Below are 26,384 nucleotides of genomic sequence, written 5' to 3'. Positions count from 1 at the left end.
GATGTTTATGTAAATTATGTTGTGTCTTGGGTCTATGTGTTTGTAATGTATGGCTGCAGAAACGGCATTTCATTTGGACCTCAAGGGGTCCAAATGACAATTAAATGTATCTTGTATCTTGTATCTTGTACAGTGTGGACGGCTCGATTGTCATCATGTATAGTCATTCCGCTGACTGGATAGCACGTGACAAAAAAGCTTTTCACTGTGACTTGGTACATGTTACAATAATCTTAACCAAACTAAACTGAACTGAACTAAACTAAACTGTTGTGTGCTATCCATTCAGCAGAAAGACTATGCAGGATTCCAATTAAGCTGCCCACAGTGTACAGATATAGGATGGAGGGAATTACGCTTAGTGCAAGATAGAGTTCAGTAAAGACTGATTAAAGATAGTCTGAGGGTCTCCGATGAGGTAGATGGTAGGTCAGGACACAGGGTGGTGAATCTGTGGAATTCTTTGCCACAGAAGGCTGTGGAGGCCAAGTCAATGGATATTTTTTTAATGCAGAGATAGATACATTCTTGATTAGTGCGGGTGTCAGAGGTTGTGGGGAGAAGGCAGGAGAATGGGGTTTGGGGGGAGAGATAGATCAGCCATGATTGAATGGCGGAGTAGGCTTGATGGTCCGAATGGCCTAATTCTGCAACTATCCCTTATGTTCCCTGTTCTCTGCTACATGTTCTTATGTTCTCTGCCACAGAAGGTAGTTGAGGCCACAGTTCATTGGCTATATTTAAGAGAGAGTTAGATGTGGCCCTTGTGGCTAAAGGGATCAGGGGGTATGGAGAGAAGGCAGGTACAGGATACTGAGTTGGATGATCAGCCATGATCGTATTGAATGGCGGTGCAGGCTCGAAGGACCGAATGGCCTACTCCTGCACCTATTTTCTATGTTTCTATGTTTCTATGACCATCGGACTGCTCATACAATCAGGAATATAGATGGAAGGGGGCGGGCGGAAAGGGGAAAGTGAGAAATCAGGAACGGGGTACTGATTGGGGATGATCAGCCATGATCACAGTGAATGGCGGTGCTGGCTCGAAGGGCTGAATGGCCTACTCCTGCACCTATTGTCTATTGTCTATTCCGGTACTTTGTGTCTTTTTTTTTGTAAACCAGCATCTGCAGTTCCTTCCATCTCCAAGCACCAAGAACATGTACTCACCATCATGTCTTGGTCATCTCCGCTTGAATTCTTTGCCAGTTTCCACATCCTGATCCTCACTCCAGACTCGCCACTTGGAACCAGTGGTGTGATTCTCGCTGCAGCCAAGTCCTCGATGTTTCTCGAGAATGCAAAAGACCGTGTTCTGCAGGAGGACACTATTTAGAGATACAGCACGGAAACAGGCCCTTCAGCCCACCAGGTCCCTGCTGGCCAGCGATCCCCGCACACGAACACTATCCTACGCACACTAGGGGACAATTTACATTTATACCATATCCCAACTCACCCATGTTGATCAAGATGCTGGCCATCTAAGCTAATCCCATTCACCTGTGTTTGGCCTGTATAACATCTTGCCCACAGCAACCAAGATGTCCCAACTGAGCTAATCCCATTTACCTGTGCTTGGCCTGTATAACATCTTGCCCACAGCAAACTAAAGTTGTCCCAACTTGAGCTAGTCCCATTTAGCTGTTTTTGGCCCATATCACAACTTGCCCACTCCAACCAAGGTACCCCATCTATACTAGTCCCATTTACCCAAGTTTGCCCCATATCCCAATTTACCTATGCTGACCAAGATGCCCCATCTAAGCTCGTCCTCCATCCCCACATTTGTCCCATATCACAGATTGCGTCTGTGGACCAAGATGCCCCATCTAAACTAGTCCCATTTCATCAACTTTGGCCCATATCCCAACCCACTCATGTTGAGCAAGATGCCCCATCTGAGCTCGTCCCATTTATCGGTGCTTGGCCCAATCTCCCAACTTGCACACATTGACCAAGACCGCCTGCGAAACTCTCTAAACATTTTCCCACCGTTGCAGTGAGCAACAGGTTGCTCTGCTGTTACCTGATGGAGAGCAGTTGCCTTTCCCGTTGCAGAGGGGGTGTCTCTATTTGAACGTTCCTCTTCTTGTAGTTTACTTTGCCAGTGACGTTCAGGGGGACGAGGGTGCTGGTTTTCAGTTGTACTTCCATTCCAGCCTGGATCAGAGGGCTGTTTATCCCCATGATGCCTATCACGTCCTTCACAGAACTGGGGAGAGAGGCAGAGAGATTGTGAGCCCCCCGGCCGTTACAAGCAAGCAGTGCGAACAAGATTAGAATCAATGCTTCTCCTCTGCTCCTCTCCATGCCCTCCAGATACAAACACAAAATGCTGGAGTACCTCAGTGGGTCAGGCAGCATCTCTGGAGAAGACCCATAAGTGGCGTTTTGGGTTGAGACACTTCTTCATACCTCCAGCCCTGAGTGAATAGCTGCCAGCCCACCAGCCCTGAGTGACTGAGCTGCCAGCCCACCAGCCCTGAGTGACTGAGCTGCCAGCCCACTAGCCCTGAGTGACATGACTTGCTGGATTATTTTCTCTTGGGCTCTGGAGGTTGAGGGGAGATTTGATAGACGTTTTATACAACTATGAGAGGCAGAGACGGACAAAAAACTTTTTTACCCCAAGATGGTAAAATGAAAGACTACAAGGCCTGGCTTTAAGGTGAGAAGGGCAAAGTTTAAAGGAGATGTGTTGGGGGCAACATTTTTACACAGAGGGTCATGTCATAGGTGCCAAATTAGGCCATTTGGCCCATCAAGTCTACTCCGCCATTCAGTCATGGCTGATCCATCTCTCGTCATGGTAAACGGTGCCTGGAACACATTGCCAGGGGTGGTGGTGGAAACAGATACTATAGAGTCATATAAGAGACTTTAGGATAGGCATTCTGGATATGCAGGGAATGGAGGGATTATGTATTGTGTGTAGGCAGATAAGAGTTGATCTTGGCATCACGTTCGGCACAAACATTGTGTGTCACAAGGTCTGTTCTTGTGGAGTACTGTTCATTTTGTGGTCTACATAGAAACATAGAGACATAGAAAATAGGTGCAGGAAAATAGGTGCCCTTCGATCCTGCACCGCCATCCGAAATCAGTAGCCCGTTCCTGTTTTACCCCCATATCCCCAGATTCCTTTAGCCCTAAGAGCTAAATCTAACTCTCTCTCGAAAACATCCAGTGAATTGGCCTCCATTGCCTTCTGCGGCAGAGAATTCCACAGACCCACAACTCTCTGGGTGAAAAAGTTTTGCATCATCTCAGTCCTAAATGGGCCTACCCCTTATTCTTAAACTGTGACCCCTGGTTCTGGATTCCCCCAACATCAAAAGCATTTTTCCTGCATCTAGCCTGCCCAACCTTCTAAGAATGTTATACTGTTTCTATAAGATCCCCTCTCATCCTTCTAAATTCCAGCGAATACAAGCCCAGTCGACCCAAGATTCCAGCATCTGCAGTGTCCATCTCTGCTTCTCTGCTGTGCCCTGGTGGGTTCATTGTACTTGTCCCATCTGTCCTGTGAAATAATTACCTTGCAACCAGCTGAGATTCAATCTGAATGCTACTGTTCAGGAATTGAGGCATCGTTAAATTGGTTGGGGTTGGATCGAACTTCACTTTGGCTGTTGGAGAAATGAGGCAATGGTCAGTTTAGTTTAGTTTAGTATAGCTCATTGTCACGTGTACCGAGGTACAGTCAAAAGCTTTTGTTGCGTGCTAACCAGGCAGCGGAAAGACAACACATGATTACAATGTTGTACAGGGCCCTAGTGAGACCACATCTATTGTGTGCAGTTTTGGTCCCCTAATTTGAGGAAGGACATTCTTGCTATTGAGGGAGTGCAGCGTAGGTTTACAAGGTTAATTCCCAGGATGGCGGGACTGTCATATGCTGAGAGAATGGAGCAGCTGGGCTTGTACACTCTGGAGTTTAGAAGGATGAGAGGGGATCTCATTGAAACATATAAGATTGTTAAGTGTTTGGACACGCTAGAGGCAGGAAACATGTTCCCGATGTTGGGGGAGTCCAGAACTAGGGGCCGCAGTTCAAGAATAAGGAGTAAGCCATTTAGAACGGAGACGAGGAAACACTTTTTCTCAGAGAGTGGTGAGTCTGTGGAATCCTCTGCCTCAGAGGGCAGTGGAGGCCAGTTCTCTGGATGCTTTCAAGAGAGAGCTAGATAGGGCTCTTAAAAATAGCGGAGTCAGGGGATATGGGGAGAAGGCAGGAACGGGGTACCGATTGGGGATGATCAGCCATGATCAGGTGATGATTTGGGTCGGGAGAATCAGTCTGAAGAAGGGTCCTGACCTGAAATGCTCCGGGTTTGATTCTGACTATGGGTGCCGTCTGTACGGAGTTTGTACGTTCTCCCCGTGACCTGCGTGGGTTTTCTCCGAGATCTTCGGTTTCCTCCCACACTCCACAAGACGTGCAGGTTTGTAGGTTAATTGGCTTGGTGTAAAAGGTAGAAAAACTATCCCTCGTGAGTGTAGGGCTGCGTTAATGTGCGGGGATCGCTGGTCGGAGTGGAGCGGACCCGGTGGGCCGAAGGGCCCGTTTCCGTGCTGTATCTCTAAACTAAATCTGCAGTTGTATAAGAAGGAACGGCAGATGCTGAAAAATCGAAGGTAGACAAAAATGCTGGAGAAACTCAGCGGGTGAGGCAGCATCTATGGAGCGAAGGAAATAGGCGACGTTTCGGGTCGAAACCAAGGGTTTCGACCCGAAACGTCGCCTATTTCCTTCGCTCCATAGATGTTGCCTCACCCGCTGAGTTTCTCCAAGTCAAGTCAAGTCACGTTTATTCGACACATACGCATACGAGATGTGCAGTGAAATGAACAGTGACAATGCTTGCGGATTGTGCAAAAAAAACTACAAAACAGAATTGAACAGAATCAGTAATTACATATTTGTGGGAAGAGAGAAAAAAAAAGAAAAAACAGCAATTTTAAAAAGACACCACACAACAGTAAATTGGTACATTAAGTTAGTCCCTGGTGAGATAGGAGTTTACAGTCCTCATGGCCTCTGGGAAGAAACTCCTTCTCATCCTCTCTGTTTTCAAAGCATGGCAACAGAGGCGTTTGCCTGACCGTAGCAGCTGGAACAGTCTGTTGCTGGGGCGGAAGTGGTCTCCCATGATCTTGTTGGCTCTGGATTTGCACCTTCTAATGTCCTCGTTTCTACCTAATACTTACCCTGTGCCGTGATGGCTGAGACCACAGTGTAATAGAATGCAAGTTCCAAGGGAAGACCGACTGATGTCGGCACCATGTGCCGGACCTCCAAGACCAACAAGGATTTGGTCCATTTTGTTGATATTCCCCGCTGGAGCTGGTTAAGGTATCTCGTGATAACCCCGTCCCTTCTTGCTCGGTTGTTGATTGCCTGTGCAACAAGGAGGCAGGACGGCAGTGAGCATCGTCTGGAGTCATAGCGTCATAAAGTCATACAGTGTAGAAACAGAAACGTTTCCAATTCATTTTGCCAATTACCTAGAACCATTGGACACCAACCCGAAACACCAACTGTCCGTTTCCCCTCCATAGATGCTGCCTGACCCATTGAGTTCCTCCAGCACTTTAGAGTCATAGAGTGGTGGAAGCAGGCCCTTCATCCCAACTTGCCCACACCAGCCAACATTAATCCCATCCAGTGGTGGACTGGGTCTAAAAATATTGGTTGCCAGGAGACAAAGGGGCCCACTTGATATAGGGGCCCACTTGTTATAGGGGCCCAATTGTTATAGGGGCCCACTTGTTATAGGGGCCCACTTGTTATAGGGGCCCAATTGTTATAGGGGCCCACTTGTTATAGGGGGCCACTTGCCATAGGGCAAGTGGACACCCTGGCCAGTCCGCCACTGGTCCCACCTGTTCAAGACGGAACTGCAGATGCTGGAAAATCGAATAGAAACATAGAAACTTAGAAAATAGGTGCAGGACTAGGCCATTTGGCCCTTCAAGCCTGCACCGCCATTCAATATGATCATGGCTGATCATCCAACTCAGTATCCTGTACCTGCCTTCTCTCCATACCCCCTGATCCCTTTAGCCACAAGGGCCACATCTAACTCCCCCTTAAATATAGCCAATGAACTGGCCTCAACTACATTCTGTGGCAGAGAATTCCAGAGATTCACCACTCTCTGTATGAAAAATGTTTTCCTCATCTCGGTCCTAAAAGATTTCCCCCTTATCCTTAAACTGTGACCCCTTGTTCTGGAGTTCTGGAATGTAGACAAACTTGCTGGAGAAACTCAGTGGGTGCGGCAGCATCTATGGAGTGAAGGAAATAGGCAACGTTTCGGGCTGAAACCCTTCTTCAGACTGATCCCACCTGCCCGTGTTTGGCCAATATGCCTCTAAACCTGTCCTATCCATGTACCTGTCTAACTGTTTCTCAAGGAAGCGTTGCCACAGGCACAATGGGCCGCATAGCCTACCCTGCCTTGCACCTCTCAATGCTGGTGATTGATAGTGAAGTTGGTGGGGGCATCATTCATTTAAGCCCAGTGGACCCGGGTGTAATCTCGGCTAAGGGTGCTGTCTGTACGGAGTTTGCACGTTCTCCCCGTGACCGCGTGGGAGAAAGATCCTGTCCTTGTGCTGTACATGTTCAATGTTCAACGTTCTATGTTCTATGTTCTAGAAAGATATGTAGAAACAAAGAAACGTGAAAAAATAGGTGCAGGAGTAGGCCATTCGGCCCTTTGAGCCAGCACCGCCATTCAATATGATCATGGCTGATCATCTAAAATCAGTACTCCGTTCCTGCTTTTTCCCCGTATTCCTTGATTCCTGCACCCCCAAGAGCTAAATCTAACTCTCTCTTGAAAACATCTATGTTTTATGTGTAGGAAGGAACTGGAGATGCTGGTTTACACTGAAGATAGACTCAAAATGCTGGAGTGACTCAGCGGGACAAGCAGCATCTCTGGAGAGAAGGAATGGGTGACGTTTTGTTCTATGTTCCGCGTTCTATGCTCAATGTTCTAAGACTTACGCACCGGCCATCCACATACCTTCATGAGCTCTTGGATGCCATTCTGGTTGAGTTCGACGAAAGCGATCTCTTGGCCGAACAACTTGATGTAGGCGCTGGCCATGGTTTTAATTGGGGGCATCGGTTTCCAGTCGGACACCTGCAGGGGGAACAAAGATCGGGGGGGGGTGAAGCAACATGAGATGACAGGACATCAGCAGAGAGACCCGCACTGCTGACAGCTAGCCAAGCGGGGGATCGCTGTGGAGAACTAACTGGGACCCGGTGGGGAGGGGATCTCAGAACAAGGGGGGAACCCAGTGGGGGGGCGCTGAGAACAAAGGGGAGGAAGCTCGGGCACTGAGAATGATGGGGGGAGCCTGTGGGGGGAGCTGAGAGCAAAGGGGGGATCTAGTTGGTGGGGCGCTGAGAACAAAGGGGGGACTCGGCAAGGACCACAGACAACAAAGGCGAACCAGGGGGGCGGGCCGCTGAGAATGAACGGGGGGCTTGTTCAGGCGACTGTCATATGTTGACACGGCTAGAATGGATTCTCCAAGTTGGAAAGTTACGCATAGCTCGAAAACGTCGATTTGGTAAACATTTCAAGTGCCGAAACATAATGAACCTGAGCCTGTTTTAATAATTGTGTGGGGGGGGGGGGGGAAGGAAATTAGCAGATGCATGATTTGGTAAATAGCAGATTTTAATTTTAATTTTGCTTTTTCCCCCCCCATTCTATAAAACAGATGATGCACAGGTCTATTTCGTGCTTGGGTGGAATTGTGTGCGTGCGGTAACTTTGCAACGGTCTAAGACACACTCGGCTGCACCTCGTGTGTGTGAACCATTCCAAACTTACCTGGTGCACACAATTCCTGCCGATGCACTCAGACCAGTGCATCATTTGTATACTAAAGGGCCTGTCCCACTTACGCGACCTCTCACGACAGGCTGTATGGTTGTGAGCGGTCTCCGATGGTCGTGAGAGGTCACCCGCGACATGTTGCCTGGGGTCGCCTGTATGATCGTGAGAGGGTCTCCAAAGAGGTGTAGCATCTTTCGGGTTGCCGCTGAGTTTCCAACATGGTGAAAATTTCGGCGACCTATCGCGGGTGCCGGCAGTAAAGGTCTCGTAAGTGGGACAGGCCCTTGCCTGGGGATCGGGGCAGCACTTTACTGAACCGCATGCCAACAATGAATTTGACAGTACGTCTGTACATGGGACAGGAGAGGAACATTGATCCGTTGAATGAATGAACAAGCAACCCTCCTTACCTTTCCCACAATGTGTTCGGTGTCATTGTTCCTCAGTCCTCTCCCGTAAGATTGGCCGCCTTTGGACAAGGCGTGGTGTATTCCTTCCATCTGGATACCAACCTTCATAAACACAAACACAAATATCAATATTGCAGTAGATGCCGGAGGTTGGTTAAGATAGATATATAGATATAGATATAGATAGATATGATAGATAGATATAGATATAGATAGATATAGATATAGATAGATATGCCATTTATTGTCACTATACATGTACAATGAAATTAAAAGCTGCTCGTACTCAGTGCATACATATAATTTAGTACAAAAAACAAGAAACAGAAAAAACAAAAACAGAAGGGAGAAGGGGGGGGGGGGGATAGGTGCACAATTCTGCGGCGCTATATACATATATACAGATGGAAGTCCGGCTGTTGGGCCGTGAAGTCAGTGCATGTGTGAATTTGAATTAAGAGTAGTTATAATTTTCGGAAAACAACTATTCCTGAGTCTATTTGTCCTGGATTTGATGCACCTATAGCGCCTTCCAGAGGGCAGCAGGTCGAACAGTCCAAACGCAGGATGGGAGCTGTCTTTGATGATATTCTTTGCCCTGCTAAGGCAGCGGGAGGTGTAGATATCCATCAGGGAGGGGAGAGGGCAACCAATGATCTTCTGTGCTGTCCTAGTTACCCTCTGAAGCCTCTCCCTGTCTGCCATGGTGCAGCTGCCATACCATGCTGTAAGGCAGTATGTCAGCAGGCTCTCGATGGACGAGCGGTAGAAGGTCAGCAGCAGGTTAGAGTCCAGGTTGTGCTTCCTGAGAACCCTCAGGAAGTGCAGCCGCTGCTGAGCCTTCTTGATGACCTTAAGGGTCGAGAGTTCCTTTCTGTTCCGTTTAGTTTACTGTTATGTGTACCCAGGTACGGTGAAAAGGTTTTTGTAGCATCTTCCCAGTTTTCTCATGCATGGAACACAAAATAACTTCAAGATGACCTTGCAGTCCAGACGTGAAACGTTACATATCAGGCCTGGATAGAGTGGATGTGGAGAGGATGTTTGCACCCATGGGAGAATCGAGGACCAGAGGTCACAGCCTCAGAATTAAAGGACGTTCCCTTAGGAAGGAGATGAGGAGAGATGTCTTTAGTCAGAGGGTGGTGAATTTGTGGAATTCTTTGCCACAGAAAGCTGTGGAGGCCAAGTCAGTGGATGTATTTAAGGTAGAGATAGATAGATTCTCGATTGCTACGGGTGTCAGAGGTTATGAGGAGAATGGGGTTAGGAGGGAACGAAGGGTCAGCCGTGATTGAATGGTGGAGTAGACTTGATGGGCCGAATGGCCTAATTCTACTCCTATCACCTGTGACCTTATGGTCTTATAACCAGTCAGCAGAAAGACAATACATGATTACAATCGAACCATTTACAGTGTATAGAGACATGTGTATGGAGACAGTGTATAGAGATAAGGGAATAATGTTTAATGCAATGTAAAGCCAACAAAGTCCGATCAAAGATAGTCCGAGGGTCACCAATGAGGTAGATAGTAGTACAGGACTGCCCTCTGGTTGTGGTAGGATGGTTCAGTTGCCTGATAGCAGCCGGGAAGCAACTGTCCCTGAATCTGGAGGTGTGCGTTTTCACACTTCTGTACCTCTTGCCCAATGGGAGGGGGGAGAAGAGGGAGTGGCCGGGGTGCGACTGGTCCTTGATTGTGCTGCTGGCCTTGCCGAGGCAGCGTGGGGTGTAGAGAATGAAGAAGGGACCATTGGGACAACATTGAAAACTTTGTAACATTGTACATATCGTTCACCATTCACAATCATGGCGTTATCATCAGTAACGCCAGCAGCCGGACAGAACAAAGCGGATGTTGCTTATTCTGACGGATACTTGTACCAAAAAATAATTTATTTAATTTCAACACGATAGGACCTGGTAACGGGAGGTAAAACAACAAAAACAGACTTGGTTGGTAGTCCCCTTTCTGCGGAGTTTAATGTTATGATAGAGCGATTGTTCCTATTTTCTTTCTCTTTCTTTACTAGGGTCTACTTTCTCACTTTACTTCCTTCTCTAACTTCTTTTCTAAGGGGCTTTCTTTTCCCAACACTCTTGCACTTCACGACTCTTGCGCACTTTCTTTACTTTCTTTACTTCTATCTTTTTCTTAAAGCTCAAAAAAAAATGAAGCGGTACAAAAAATGTATTAAGATATATGTGTTGTGTAGTATTGTAATTTACCGTACTTCTAATAAAAAAAAATAAAATAAAATAAAATAATTTCAACACGATACAAAAACCAAAGAAACCAAAACTGCGGTGACAACACCCACCACCATGTTACAAAATCATCAGACAGCCATGTTACAAATATTCTAATAACCACTGTACAACCCCGGTAAAGGGGCAAAGCCCTCTTCCGCCTGGAGCCGTGAATCGCGGGATGGCCAGCTTGGCCAGGCCTAAGAACAACCCAACCAGGACATCCTCAGCCCTGCCTACTCCCTAGATCCCATCACCAGTCCCCCCGTCAATGACAGCAGAGCCACAGCGGAGACTTTTTTTTTTTTTTTTTTAACAAAAAATTTATTCAATTATTAAAAAATAATATTTACACTGCAATAAAACAAGCCAGAACCCACCACCATAAATACAATACAAACATATATCCATAATAAACTATTATACAATTATGATACAATCCTTATTGAGGATACATTCAACACCCTGCGGAGCCCAGCGGTCCAACAACAGATACTTTGTGGTAGGATTACCTCCAAAAAGTCACTGGAGACGCCGAGGCCATAGGACTTGAAGTTGGCGATCATGGTCGTCGGGAGAATCCCTTCCGACTTCTTGATGAGGTAAAGGTTGCCCTCGATTCCGGCCAAAAACTTATCTGCAGGAATAGTTCTCGACATTCAAATGCTTCTGTCAATTACAATCAATTACAGCTCTTGTAAGTGAACTTTTTCTATCTTTGCAAGAGACCTATTTTGCGAGGCCACTTGGCTGCACCATTTGGACGGATGCAGCATAGATGCAGGCTGGCGGGTTGCATTACAGGTGGGTTTGGGTACGGCTCTGCTAGAAATTGCAGTGGGTCGTGGATGTTGCCCAGTCCATCACACAGACCAGTCTCCCCCACCATCGACTCCGTCTGCACTCAGCGCTGCCTTTGGAAAAGCAGCCAACGTAATCAAAGACTTGTCCCACCCCGGTCACTCCTTCTTCTCCCCGCTCCCGTCTGGCAGAAGGTACAGAAGCTTGAAAGCGAGCACCACCATACCCAGGAACAGCTTCCTCCCCTCTGTTATCAGGCTTCTGAACGGTCCTTCCATTAGCTAACGCACTATCCGATTCACCTCTACCCCATTGCGGACATTGGACTTTGTCTATGGAACTGATACACCACCATGCCCTTTTTGCTTATCTTTCATTCAGTTGTTCTAAGTACCTTCTGTATTTCTCATTTCCCTTTCCCTTGGCTCTCAGTTTGAAGAAGGGTCTTGACCCGAAACATCACCTGTTTTTTCTCCAGAGAAGCTGCCTGACCTGCTGAGTTCAGCTTTTTGTGTCTATCTCCTGAGAACTATATTAATCGATATACATGAGAACTATATTATATTAATCTATAATGTTTTATTATTAATGTTTAATGTTTTATGTGTTATTCCTAACTGTCACTGTATGTCATGTTTCACTTGCGGGCGGAGCACCAAGACAAATTCCTTGTATGTGAATACTTGGCCAATAGACTTATTCATTCATTCATTCAATCATTCAATCATTCAATCATTCAATTCAATCATTCATTCATACATTCATTCATTCATTCATTCATTCATACATTCATTCATTCTATATTCTGTACTCAGTATCTTCCTCGTTGCTCTATCTATTGTACTTGAGGTTAACTTAATTGCTTTTAACGAGTCCGTGCCGACCAGCACACAAACACTATCCTACACACACTAGGGACAATTTCTGTTATAATTTTTACCAAGCCAGTTGGTTAGTTTAGTTTATTGTCACGTGTTGGTTTGAGTGACGGTCTGGGCTGGATCCACAATTCCCTGCAATTTCTTGCGGTCTTGGGTGGAGCTGTTCCCAAACCGTGCTGTGATGCATCCCGATAAAATGCTTGTGGTGCACGGTGGCGCAGCGGTAGAGTTGCTGCCTTACAGCAAATGCAGTTCCAGAGACCCGGGTTCGATCCCGACTACGGGTGCTGTCCGTACGGAGTTTGTACGTTCTCCCCGTGACCCGCGTGGGTTTTCTCCGAGATCTTCGGTTTCCTCCCACACTCCAAAGACGTGCAGGTGTGTAGGTTAATTGGCTTGGTAAATGTAAAAATTGTCCCTAGTGGGTGTAGGATAGTGTTGGTGTGCGGGGATCGCTGGTCGGCGCGGACCCGGTAGGCCAAAAGGGCCTGTTTCCGCGCTGTATCTCTAAACTAAACTAAACTATGGCGCATCTGTAGAAGTTGGTGAGAGTTGTAGGGGACATGTCGAAGACTTCAAAGGAAGTAAATTTGTTGATGCATTTTCCTGTGCTTTGTTTTATGACATTATTAATGAAATGAGATTGAGGCAACAGATTCCCATCCCCACTTACCTCTAAACAGTCCAAAGTGAAATCCTTTGCTGTACCTGTAGCTTAGTCTGTCGCACCTTTGGCTCAGCCTTTTGACTGCGATGTTGCAAATGGCGGCTCTGGGAGAATGAATGGGTTGGGAGGTAATTAATTCAGCTGCAAGCCAAGAGTGAGTGAAAGAGTCACACAGCACGGAAACAGCCCCTCCGCCCAACACGTTCTTGCTGACCAGGATACCCCATCTACACTAGTCCCACATTTGGCCCACATCCCTCCAAACCTTTCCTTTCCATGTAACTGTCCATGCCTTAAGATTTTTGCCTTCCATCACAGTGAGGAGGTGTCTGGTGAACTCACTGTGGTGGATGTTAAATTTGTGTTTATTGTGTGTTTTGTTATTTTATTATATGTATGACTGCAAGGCAACAAAATTTCGTTCAGATCGAAAGGTCTGAATGACAATAACGTTTCCAAGGTCTTTTAAATGCGTCATAGAGTGAGTAAATGCATCATGGAGTGATACAACATGCCCTTCGGCCCAACTTGCCCACACAGTCCCAGCTACACTAGTCCCACTTGTCAGCGCTTGGTCCATAACCCTCCAAACATGTCCTGTCCATGTACCTGTCCAACTGTTTCTTAAACGTAGGGATTCTCCCAGCCTCAACCACCTCCTCTGGCAGCTCGTTCCATACACCCACCACCCTCTGTGTGAAAATGTCACCTCTCGGATTCCTATTCCCTTCACCTTGAACCTGTGTCCTCCGGTCCTCGATTCCCCTACTCTGGGCAAAAGACTCTATTCCTCTCATGATTTTGTACACCTCTATAAGATCTCCCCTCATCCCCCTACGCTCTATGGAATAGAGACCCAGCCTACTCAACCTCTCCCTATAGCTCACACCCTCTAGTCCGGGCGACATCCTCGTAAATCTTTTCTGAACCCTTTCAAGCGGTTGTTATACCTGCCTCAACGACCTCCTCTGGCAGCTTCTTCTATACACCATCCACCCTATGCGTGAGGGGTGGGGGGAACTCATTGAAACTTACCAAATAGTGAAAGGCCTGGATAGAGTGGACGTGGAGAGGATGCTTCCACTAGTGGGAAGTCTAGGAACAGAGGGCACAGCCTCAGAATTAAAGGATGTGCCTTTCGAAGGGCGATGAGGAGGAATTTCTCTGGGCAGAGGGTGGTGAATCTGTGGAATTCATTGCCGTGGAGGCCGTCAGGGGTTATGTTTAAAGCGAAGATCGACTTTCTTGATTCGCGAGGGCATCGATGGGTGTCTTGATTAATGAGGGGAGAAGGCAAGAGAATGGGGTCGAGAGGGAAAGATAGATCAGCCACGATTGGGTGCCGAATGGTCTACTTGAACTCCAATGGCATGAACAGTGGAGGGAATGGACAGATGAGGCTTCGGGCCTGGATCTTTGTCAAGACTGGAATAGAGGGACAATAGCTGGTAGGTAGGGATGAGGCAGGAGCTGACAAGTGAAGGGAGTTAATTAGCAGATGGGTGAAGTGGGGGGAGAGAAGGGGGGAGGGAGATGGCCACAAAGGTTGGAAAAACAGTGGAGATGGTGGAAATGCAACAGGTGTGATTGGAGAAGTGCCAGTGAATCTGCAAATTTTATATGGATTTCCAGTCTCCGCGGTCTCCGGTAAGAAGTGGACGACTCGGAAGGTTTATAGAAACATAGACACATAGAAAATAGGTGCAGAAGTAGAGGCCATTCGGGCCTTCGAGCCTGCACCGCCATTCAATATGATCATGGCTGATCATCCAACTCAGTATCCTGTACCTGCCTTCTCTCCATACCCCCTGATCCCTTTAGCCACAAGGGCCACATCTAACTCCCTCTTAAATATAGCCAATGAACTGGCCTCAACTACCTTCTGTGGCAGAGAATTCCAGAGATTCACCACTCTCTGTGTGAAAAATGTTTTTCTCATCTCGGTCCTAAAAGATTTCCCCCTTATCCTTAAACTGTGACCCCTTGTTCTGGATTTCCCCAACATCGGGAACAATCTTCCTGCATCTAGCCTGAATTCTAAATTCTAGCGAGTACAAGCCGAGTCTATCCAGTCTTTCTTCATATGAAAGTCCTGACTTCCCAGGAATCAGTCTGGTGAGCCTTCTCTGTACTCCCTCTCTGGCAAGAATGTCTTTCCTCAGATTAGGAGACCAAAACTGTACGCAATACTCCTGCCTTCCCCCCATAACCCCTGACACCAGCACTAGTCAAGAATCTAACCAGCTTCGTCTTAAAAATATCCATTGAGATACAGGAGATACGTCTCAGACAATAGACAATAGGTGTAGGAATAGGCCATTCGGCCCCTCGAGCCAGCACCGCCATTCAATGTGATCATGGCCGATCATCCACAATTATGTCTTATACTCACAGTGACTGGAGCTCTGGCACTGAGGAGCCCCCCAGTGATTTCATGTAGGAATATATAAAGCTCGTCAGGTGGACATTGGTATCTCTGCTCATCGAGTCCGTCACGGTTGTGACCAAGGCCAGGGATGGTTTGGTCTCCATCAGCACAATGAAGGCCCTCATACGCATTTCAGCACGGTTCCTAGTGTTCATCACCAACTGCATGGCGATGTTCTGCACCTGCATTGGAGAGCACAGCCTGGTCAGTCGCAGATAGAAACATAGAAAACATAGAAATTAGGTGCAGGAGTAGGCCATTCGGCCCTTCGAGCCTGCACCGCCATTCAATATGATCATGGCTGATCATCCAACTCAGTATCCCATACCTGCCTTCTCTCCATACCCCCTGATCCCCCTAGCCACAAGGGCCACATCTAACTCCCTCTTAAAAATAACCAATGAACTGTGGCCTCAACTACCCTCTGCGGCAGAGAGTTCCAGAGATTCACCACTCTCTGTGTGAAAAAAGTTCTTCTCATCTCGGTTTTAAAGGATTTCCCCTTTATCCTTAAACTGTGACCCTTGTCCTGGACTTCCCCAACATCGGGAACAATCTTCCTGCATCTAGCCTGTCCAACCCCTTAAGAATTTTGTAAGTTTCTATAAGATCCCCTCTCAATCTCCTAAATTCTAGAGAGTATAAACCAAGTCTATCCAGTCCTTCTTCATAAGACAGTCCTGACATCCCAGGAATCAGCCTGAGATACAGGGCTCACAAATTTAGTTCACTTCAGAGGTCCAGGTACGGTTACCTTCTTTTCAAGAGGCCTTTGATTAAATTAAGACGATAGTCCTGCCCCATCTTGACTTGGAACCATATCGTCCTTGGCCTAACATCTGCCTTGGCCTAATTTGGCGATCTCCCGATCTACCCATCTGCCAAACACTTCAACTCCCCTTCCCATTCCCACACCGGCCTCTCTGGCCTAGGCCTCCTCCAGTGACAGAGTGAGGCCACACGCATAATTGGAGGAATGGTACCTGATTTAGATGAGTTTAGTTTAATACAGAATGGAAACAGGCCCTTCGGCCCATCGAGTCCCCGCACACTAAAGGGCCTGTCCCACTGTACGAGTTAATTCAAGGGTTCTCCTGAGTTTCCCCTGATTCGAACTTGTAGAATTACAGCAATGGCCGCCCGTAGGTACTCGGGGCTCTCGTGGACATTTATCAACATGTTGAAAAATCGTCACGAGTCTTCACGAGCTTACCGCGTTTCCCGAGTACCTGTCGTTAGAGTTACGAGCCGCTAAGAGACGTCCCCGAGCTCCGACGCACCCGCTACGTACATTCTACGTGCTTACCATGAGTTTGATTTTTTTTAAACTCGGGAGAGCTCTTGAATGAACTCGTACAGTGGGACAGCCCCTTAACACTACCCTACACACACTAGGGACAATTTTACATTCATACCAAGCCAATTAACTTACAAACCTGTACGTCTTTAGAGTGTGGGAGGAAACTGAAACATAGAAACATCGAAAATAGGTGCAGGAGTAGGCCATTCGGCCCTTCCAGCCAGCACCGCCATTCAATATGATCATGGCTGATCGTCCAAAATCAGTGCCCTGTTCCGGCTTTTTCCACATATCCCTTGATTCCGTTAGCCCTAAGAGCTAATTCCAACTCTCTCTCGAAGATCTTGGAGACAACCCACACAGGTCATGGAGAGAAAGTTCAAACTCGGTGCAGATGGCACCTGTAGCCGGGATTGATCCCGGGTCTCTGGCGCTGTGAGGCAGCAGCTCTACCGCTGTGCCACCGTGTCTCCCCAAAGTCATAGAGTCATTCATAATTAAAACAGGCCCTTCGGCCCAACCTGCCCATGCCAAGCAAGATGCCCCATCTGCCCTTGTTTGGCCCGTATCCCACTAAACATTTCCTATCCATGTACCTGTCCAAATCTCTTTTAAATATTGTAATGGTAGCAGCTCGAGGCCTCCATTCTGTCGGTGCAGAATGAAGCCATTTGGCCCAACCACAGTCATAGTCATGCATCATGGAAACAGGCCCTTCGGCCCAACTTGCCCATGCCAACCAAGATGTCACAATTACGCCAGTCCCACCTGCCCGTGTTTGGCACCGATCCTCGTGCTCCATAGTTACCCTACCTTTTTGGCATATTTTCCCGAGTCCATTATTCTTAGACAGACTTGGCACATCACAGGTCATAGGTCACAGGCCTGCAATCTGAAATGCAACCTTCCACTTCCACCGTCTTGACTGCTTCCATGAAACTGAATTACAACATAGTGCAGTAGAGCACAGGAAAACAGGCCCTTCGGCCCACAATGTCTGTGCCGAACGCAATGCCAGGACTGACCTGAATAATCCATCTCTTGTAAGAACATGGCAGCACGGTGGCGCAGCAGTAAACTAAACTAAAATAAACTAGACTAAAGTAAACTAGACTAAAGTAGACTAGACTAAACTAGGCTAGGCTAAACCAAACCAAACCAAACCAAACCAAACCAAACCAATCTAATCTAAACCAAACCAAACCAAACCAATCTAAACTAAACCAAACCAAACCAAACCAAACCAAACCAAACTAAACTAAACTAAACTAAACTAAACTAAACTAAACTAAACTAGACCAGACCAGACCAGGCCAGACCAGACCAGACCAGACCAGACTAGACCAGACCAGACCAGACCAGACTAGACCAAACCAGACCAGACCAAACCAAACCAAACCAGACCAGACCAGACCAGACCAGACCAAACCAAACCAGACCAGACCAGACCAGACCAGACCAGACCAGGCTAGACTAAACTCGACTAAACCAGACTAAACTGGATTAAATTAGACTCTATGTATATCATGATTCATCCTCATCCTCAGTGAGGACATGGGCAGGGTGGCAGGGGATCGCTGTGGACATTCCTCGGGTGCCAGCGTGCCCCCTGGACCTCACCTTGCGCGGCTCCTTCTTGCCGATGTTGCGCAGGGCCATCACGGCGGCAGCATGGATCCTGTTGGAGACGCCGCTGGCCCCGCTGCTGAAGCCGGGCAGCAGTTTCTGGATGCGCTTCAGGCTGGCCGCTTGGCCCGCGTTGCCGATGGCCTTCAGGCCGAGGACCGTCTCCTCTTCGTGACCCCGGCTCCCGGCTTCCACCACCAGCTCGTGGAGCGGCTGCAGAGAAACAAAGACTCAAAGGTTACGGTGAGGAGGCAGGAGGATGGGGTGGAGAGGGAAAGATAGACCAGCCAGTTTGCATGTTCTCCCAGTGACCGCGTGGGTTTTCTCTGGGTGTCCCGGCCTCATCAATGGAAATATATCTAAGGCCGAGATTGAAAGATTCTTGATTAGTACGGGCGTCAGGGGTTATGTGGAGAAGGCAGGAGAATGGGGTTGGGAGGGAGAGATAGAGAAGACTTAATGGACCGAATGGCCTAATACTGCACCTAGAACCTATGAAAAGATATCTCAGTAATGGCAAGTAACACCTCAGCAAGGCCACCAGCATAATCAAGGACAACTCTCACCCCAGTCACTCCCTCTTCTCCCCTCTCCCATCAGCTAAGATTTGACAATAGAATATCATTCATACATTCATCCATTCATTCATTCACTCATACATTCAATCATTAATTCAATCATACATTCATTCAATCATTCATTCATCCATTCATTCATTCATTCATTCATTCATTCATCCATTCATCCATTCATTCATTCATTCAGTCATTCATTCATTCATTCATTTATTCATTAATTCATTCATTCAATCATACATTCATTCATACATTCAATCATTCAATCATTCAATCATTCAATCATTCATTCATTCATCAATCATTCATTCATTCATTCATCCATTCAATCATTCAAGAGTTTCAGAAGTGTTAAAATGCACACCTCTAGATTCAGGGACATGTTTCTTCCCAGCTGTTATCAGGCAACTGAACCATCCTACCACCAGCTAAAGAGCGGTCCTGACCTCCCATCAGCCTCATTGGAGACGTTCAAACTATCTTTTATCGGAGTTTACCTTGCACTAAACGTTAATCCCTTTATCCTGTATCTCAACACTGTGGATGGTTTGATTATAATCACGGATAGTCTTTTCGCTGACTGGATAGCACGCAATAAAAGGCTTTTCACTGTACCTCGTGACAATGCTAAACTGAACTAATCTATCATCTTGCTCTTGGTGTCTATGGCACATCTTTGTCATGTAAGATGCTTAAGCTGACAGTCTATTTTAATTAATAATATTTATTTTTTTAACTTTTCAAATTTTTTTGTAATTTTAAAAGTTTAATAAATGTGAAGATCTAGTTTTTAACGTTTTCGAGGTGCCGGTCTGCTATTCATACTGCTATAGCAGCTTGGCCTCCACAGCCCTCTGTGGCAATGAATTCCACAGATTCACCACCCTCTGACTAAAGAGATTCCTCCTCATCTCCTCTGTAAAGGTAGGTCCTTTTATTCTGAGGCTGCAGCCTCTGGTCCTAGACTCTCCCACTGGTGGAAACATCCTCTCCACATCCACTCACGTATAGGGTCGCCAACGTTCTCACTCCCAACTAAGGGACAAAAGGTCAAGATAAGGGACAAATTCCCGGCGGCAGTTCGTTGACCGACTCGGCCGTGTCTGGGTGAATGATGAGTTGGCCCCGGGTGCTGGACTGCACACAGAGTCCAGCCGGCGGGCCAGCGGAGGGAGTTTTGGCCCGGGCCGCGCAAAGTCCGGCGCCCCATTCAACTCGCGAACCGATGATCGGCCGTGAGAAGGAGGGGTGGTGGTGTCGGCGGTAAGCGAATGTACGAAGATCGGACAGCTGGCCGGGCTGCCGACCGACGGGGCCACGGGCGAGGCGCTGCTGCTGCTGATGCTGCACTCCATGGGCTGCACTACGTCGGGACGGGGGTGAGGCGGGGCCGGACGCGGCGCTCCGACCCGACAGACCCCTCGACCCGAGTAGTAGCGGTCAAATACGGGACAAGGGCGGTCCTTGGATAAACCAATTTAGCCCAATATACAGGATGTCCCGGCTAATACGGAACAGTTAGCAACCTTACTCACGAACCTGGAGAGCTTCATCGGGACAGATCCGGATGGTGGTGCAGTACCTTTGCACCAATGATCCATATGCCAGCAAGGTGATTTTACGTAGGAGAGGGTTCCTCTGCATGTAGGGGCTGGACAACAGCATCTAGGGAACAAAAAGGAGAAATGTATTTCAGTTTAGTTCGGAGATACAGCACGGAAACAGGCCCTGCTGAGCACTGAGTCCGTGCCGACCAGCGATCCCCGCACACTAACTCTACATTTGTACCAAGCCAATTAACCTACATCCGACCTGTACGTCTTTTGGGGTGTGGGAGGAAACCGTAGATCTGGGAGTAAACCCACGCAGGACACGGGGAAAAGATACAAACTCCGTACAGACAGAACCAGTGGTCAGGATCGAACCAGGTTCTAAGGCAGCAAATCTACCGCTGCGCCACCGTGCCGCAGTCATTCTCGACAAAACAACATGGAGGTAAGTTATCCCTGCTTGCAAGCCTTGTTGTCACCTTCATCTCAGCTAATAATGAGCCCTTCGACATTTCCTTGATCATCCTCTCCCTTGATCTGTCGTTTTCACACCATACTCCTCCATATCTCTAGTCTCCCTCTTCCCTGACTCTCAGTCTGAAGAAGAGTCTCGGCCCAAAATGTCACCCGTTCCTTCTCTCCAGAGATGCTGCCAGTCCCGCAGTGTTACTCAGTGTTACTCCATGTTACTCCAGCATCTTGTGTCTATCTGCGGCAAGTTGTACTCTTCTGACCGGCGAGGCCTCCGTACAGACAGCATTCCTGGTCAGGATCGAACCCGGGTCTCCGGCGCTGTGAGGCAGCCACTCTACCGCTGCGCTGAACCTCTGAACTAAACAAACTGAGAGGGAAGTGAAGGCTCACCGTGGCATTGTCCACACCGTGGCAATCGGGTTTGATGGAGTGCAGGACAAAGACGACAGCCTGGGCAGCTTCCAACTGGGAGAACTCCTCCTGCTCAATCTTGGCCTGGATGAACTGCACGGCTTCATGCGTTGCTGCGGTGGGGATGGCATCCAGAATCCACTGCCTGGAATCAGGACAAAACAGACATCAGAGAGTCACAGAGAGATCATACATGGGGCCCTGAAGCGAACAAGTTAGGGCTTTATTCTTTGGAGTGCAGAAGGTTAAGGGGGGACTTGATAGAGGTCTTTAAAATGATGAGAGGGATAGACAGAGTTGACGTGGATAAGCTTTTCCCACTGAGAGGAGGGAAGATGCAAACAAGGGGACATGACTTGAGAATTAAGGGACAGAAGTAGGTATGTTACAAAACCTACCTGAATCGTGGCTGAGCATCTGCCCCACCCCTTGTGTGTGATTTTGGCGCTGTTTAGAGGGGGCGGGTTTAAAACGCGATTTTTACTAGGCTGTTGCAATCGAAAATGTTCAGCCTAGTAAATCATTAACGGAAAATCGCTGAAAGACCCCGTCGCAAAAGGTATTATTAGTTTTTATGGCCTTGTAAAATAGTTAGAGTAGTTTAAAAATTACTCTCTCACTCCGCAACCTCTCGCAGCCCCAGGGTTTTATAAAGCAAACAATTAAAGGTATGTACCTTATTTTTACATTAAATGGGGCATGTATATAACCCTGTTTATAAAGTTTTCTATAGCGAGTAGCTCATTTCGGGCTCTTTATATTCCGCAGTATTTTTCTGGGCATTTGAGGGCACAAATCCACTGCAATCTGAACGTTCTAAACCAGCGCGTTCACAGGATCCCACTAGAAAGCCGATTTAAAATGACTTTAATTTACAGCAATTGAACACTAAATTCCTTCCATTTGGCCTATAAATTAATGTAAATGAGATTTAAAAATCATGTTTTATTGTGAATTATTTGTGAATATTATTTGGACACTTGGGCTATTTAAAAACGTTAATCATTTATTAAGAAATGGATAGATGTTTAGATCTAGTAATTGAAGTTTGAAATTAGCTACAATTGGGGTAACTAACTAATTATATGCTTTAATTTCAGGTCATCCAAGTAAGATTGATTTATATTTGTTTCAACGCTTCAATCTATGATAACTGAAAATTTCATTCAGTTCTCTTCATTTTTAAGAAGGTTATGTGCTTTTGACTGTCCACGATCACAGCTTTTTTGTTATGTCCAGAGAAAATCAATAGGGAACAAGATGCTAATTTCCGAGTATGAAAATGGCCAGAACTTTTTTATTACTTGAGATATGAAAGTGAATTAGGTGTCAAATTAAACTTATTGTTATGCTTTATCTGATGGGATAAATTGCAGACTTGATTTTTTAAATCTCAAAATTTTGTAACATTGCTAACAGAAGTTTAGGGGTAACATGAGGGGGAATGCATTTCGTTGTCTCTGTACTGTACACTGACAATGACAATTAAAATTGAATCTGAATCTGAATCTGAATCTGAACTTCTTTACTCAGAGAGTGGTAGCTGTGTGGAATGAGCTTCCAGTGAAGGTGGTGGAGGCAGGTTCGATTTTATCATTTAAAAATAAATTGGATAGTTATATGGACGAGAAAGGAATGGAGGGTTATGGTCTGAGCGCAGGTGTATGGGACTAGGAGAGAATACGTGTTCGGCACGGACTAGAAGGGTCGAGATGGCCTGTTTCCGTGCTGTAATTGTTATATGGTTATATGGGTCCACGCCAACCATCGACCATCCACTTGCACTAATCCGACACCAAACCATTTTGTTCATGTCCATAAAGGGGCTGTCCCACTTACGCGACCTTTACAGGCGACTGCCGGCACCCGTGACAGGCCGCCAAAATTTTCAACCTGTCGAAAATTCAGCGGCGACCAGAAAGATGCTACGACTCTTTGCAGACCATCTCACGACCGTACAGGCGATCCCTGGCGACATGTCGCGGGCGACCTCTCACAACCATAGGAGACTTCTCACGACCGTACAGCCTGTCGTGGGAGGTCTCCAAAGAGTCGTAGCGTCTTTCTGATCGTCGCTGAATTTTCAACATGTTGCCCCCAGGTAGACAAAAATGCTGGAGAAACTCAGCGGGTGAGGCAGCATCTATGGAGCGAAGGAACAGATGATGTTTTGGGTCGAGACCCTTCTTCAGACTGATGTGGGGGTTGGGGGGGCTGGAAGAAGAAAGGAAGAGGCGGAGACAGTGGGCTGTGGGGGAGCTTGGAAGGGGAGGGGAAGGAGGGAGAAAGCAAGGACTACCTGAAATTGGAGAAGTCAATGTTCATACCGCTGGGGTGTAAACTACCCAAGTGAAATATGAGGTGCTGCTCCTCCAATTTGCAGTGGGGCTCAATCTGGCCATGGAGGAGGCCCAGGACAGAAAGGTCTATATCCCTCATTTCCCTTTCACCCGACTCTCAGTCTGAAGAAGGGTCTCCAGAGATGCTCCCTGTCCCGCCGAGTTACTCCAGCTTTTTGTGTCTACCTTCAGTGTCAACCAGCATCTGCAGTTCCTTCCTACTCCTGGCCTTTGTCGTTAGGTTGCCGTCCAACCTCCCGCCCGCTCTGCCCTCCTGTGTCACCTGTGGCTCTGTTTGTTGGCGTTCTTTTTCCAAATGCTTTGAAGGACGTGTGGGTCGGCCGAACGTAACAGCTGGATGAGCTGCAGGAACATCTGGGGAGCATCTGGATGAGCTTTCTCCTGGTTGAGGTGCGCCAACTCTTCCAGCACTTTGGCAACCTGTTAAACAAACGATGAGAGCCTGAGTTCCATGCTGCAAATGTACGAGAGACCGGGATCGCCATCACCGGTTATCAGTTTAGTTTATCGTCACGCATACCGAGGTACAGTGAAAAGCTTTTGTTACGCGCTAACCAGCCAGCAGAAAGATCCATTTGCAGTGTAGAGTTACATGAGGTGTGCGTTTTCACACATCTATATCTCATGCTGGAAGGGAATGGGGAGAAGAGGGAATGACTAAAGGGGCCAGTCCCACTTGGCAATTTTTTTCGGCCACTGCCGGCATCATTGACTGGCGTATCAGGCCACTGAAAAATTCGCGGCGTGATGCGTTGTGTTGTGGCGTGATGACGTATTGACGAGCAGCGTTTTTTTTTTTCAAACATCGCAACATTTTTTTGTTGCCGCTGGATTTTGAAATGTTCAAAATCATTTGGCGACACTGATAGGACGTCGGAAGTCGCCGAAAAAACTGCCAAGTCGGACAGGCCATTAATAATGTTTAGTGCAAGATAAAGTCCAGTAAAGTCTGATAAAGATACTCTGAGGATCTCCAATGAGGTAGATGATAGGTCTGGACTGCTCTCTGGTTGTGGTAGGATGGTTCAGTTGTCTGATAACAGCTGGGACGAAACTGTGCCTGGATCTGGAGGTGTGCGTTTTCACACTTCTGTACCCCTTACCTGATGGGAGAAGGGGAGAAGTGGGAGTGACCGGGGTGCGACTGGTCCTTGATTATGCTGCTGGTCTTGCCGAGGGGCGGGAGGTGTAGATGGAGTCAACGGAAGAGGGTTTGAGCAGAGCCAAATCATTTTGGTGAAGAAAGTAGAGATATAAAGTCCCTTATATCTCTGCTGCAATCCCACCTACCTTGGTATCATTAGCCGAGGTCTTGACCAACTGCATTGGTACTTGCGACAGCTCGTTGGAGAACTGATACCTCAGACCCGCCCGCCTCTCCATGGGGTTGCTGGGCATGTGTTGGGCCTGGTCTTTGCGTTCCACCAAGTACAGATGCTGCCTGTTTCCCAAAACCAAAGACAACCATCGAAGTGAGAACATGATGTGTTTCCGAGAGAAAGAAATCGATGAGGTAACAGGGAACATTCTACAGATTGCAACTCCCTGGGTTATCCAGTCACCGTATAAACCTGCTGCAAATGTAGATGTTAAGGGCCTGTCCCACTTAGGAGATTTTTCAGTGGACTGCCGGCGAGTGTCAAGTTCCCGGCAGTCGCCTGAAAAACCGGGAACTGGAACGGCGACTGTCAGAGTGGAACACACGTACGCACACACACACACACACACATGCGCGCACACACACACACACACGCACACACGCACACACACACACACACACACACACACACGCACACACACACACGCACACACACACACACACACACACACACACACACACACACACACATATATATACTCACACACACACGCACACACGCACACATACACGCACACACACACACGCACACACACAACACGCCCACACACACACACACACACACACACACACACACACACACGCACACGTACACACACATATACACACACACACATATACACACACACTCACACACGCACACGCACACGCACACACACACACATACACACACACACACACACACACACACACACGCACACACACACACACGCGCACGCGCGCACACACACACACACACACACACACACACACACACACACACGCACACACACGCACACACACACACACACACGTGCACACACACACACACACACACACACACACACACACGCACGCACACACACACGCACACACGCACACACACACACACGCACACACGCACACACCAGGGAAAGCGGGGGAGCGCTGTCTGAAATTCACACGGTGCAAAGCCAAGGTGATACAGACACACCACGGAAGTCCTTTAAAAGAGGGGGGGGGGGTTAGAAGGGGGGAGAAGGGGGAGAAGGGGGAAGAAGGAGCAGAGACACTTTTAAGAAGCCAGCCAACTTTTAATAAGGCAGAGTTACACATCTGTGACATTTGGCGGACATTTAACATTACCGGTCGGTTCTCCTTGGTTCTGAAAACTCGTGTTTACGTTTTTTCTTCCCAATGAGCCAATGAAAATGACCAAACAGCAAAAGCGATGAACTAAAACTACCTACGTCTACCTTGCCGACCTATAACTACATGGTGGCCCCACTACAACTGCACATACAACTACAAAAGTATCGATTTTCTCCATGGCGACCAATTTTTGGTCGCAGAAAAAATTTCAACATGTTGAAAAATTTGCGGTGACCATACTGAGGCCGTGACTAGTTGCCAGAATGCGGGAACTCCTCGCGACCATGAA

The 26,384-nt window shown here is 47.4% G+C and overlaps 1 protein-coding gene across 1 annotated transcript in view; it reads right to left on the bottom strand.

Annotated features, from left to right (window-relative positions):
- LOC129701303 (vitellogenin-A2-like) overlaps window positions 1-26,384 on the bottom strand; it is a 43,816-nt gene that overhangs the window by 9,280 nt on the left and 8,152 nt on the right. The window contains exons 7-21 of the mRNA XM_055642469.1: window positions 24,874-25,048; window positions 23,870-24,027; window positions 21,088-21,392; window positions 20,842-20,852; window positions 20,352-20,477; window positions 18,232-18,450; window positions 15,276-15,493; window positions 12,898-12,987; window positions 11,031-11,185; window positions 8,282-8,448; window positions 7,044-7,163; window positions 5,218-5,407; window positions 3,545-3,635; window positions 2,033-2,218; window positions 1,105-1,318 (exon numbers count right to left, since the gene is read on the bottom strand). Coding sequence (XP_055498444.1) covers window positions 1,105-1,318; window positions 2,033-2,218; window positions 3,545-3,635; window positions 5,218-5,407; window positions 7,044-7,163; window positions 8,282-8,448; window positions 11,031-11,185; window positions 12,898-12,987; window positions 15,276-15,493; window positions 18,232-18,450; window positions 20,352-20,477; window positions 20,842-20,852; window positions 21,088-21,392; window positions 23,870-24,027; window positions 24,874-25,048 — 2,425 coding nt within the window. The remainder of the gene's footprint in view (window positions 1-1,104; window positions 1,319-2,032; window positions 2,219-3,544; window positions 3,636-5,217; window positions 5,408-7,043; window positions 7,164-8,281; window positions 8,449-11,030; window positions 11,186-12,897; window positions 12,988-15,275; window positions 15,494-18,231; window positions 18,451-20,351; window positions 20,478-20,841; window positions 20,853-21,087; window positions 21,393-23,869; window positions 24,028-24,873; window positions 25,049-26,384) is intronic.

This window comes from Leucoraja erinacea, chromosome 10 (genome assembly GCF_028641065.1).
Source record: "Leucoraja erinacea ecotype New England chromosome 10, Leri_hhj_1, whole genome shotgun sequence".
Taxonomy (NCBI): domain Eukaryota; kingdom Metazoa; phylum Chordata; class Chondrichthyes; order Rajiformes; family Rajidae; genus Leucoraja; species Leucoraja erinaceus.
The sequence above is the reverse complement of the archived record's forward strand: the minus strand, read 5'-3'. Positions and strand labels throughout refer to the sequence as shown.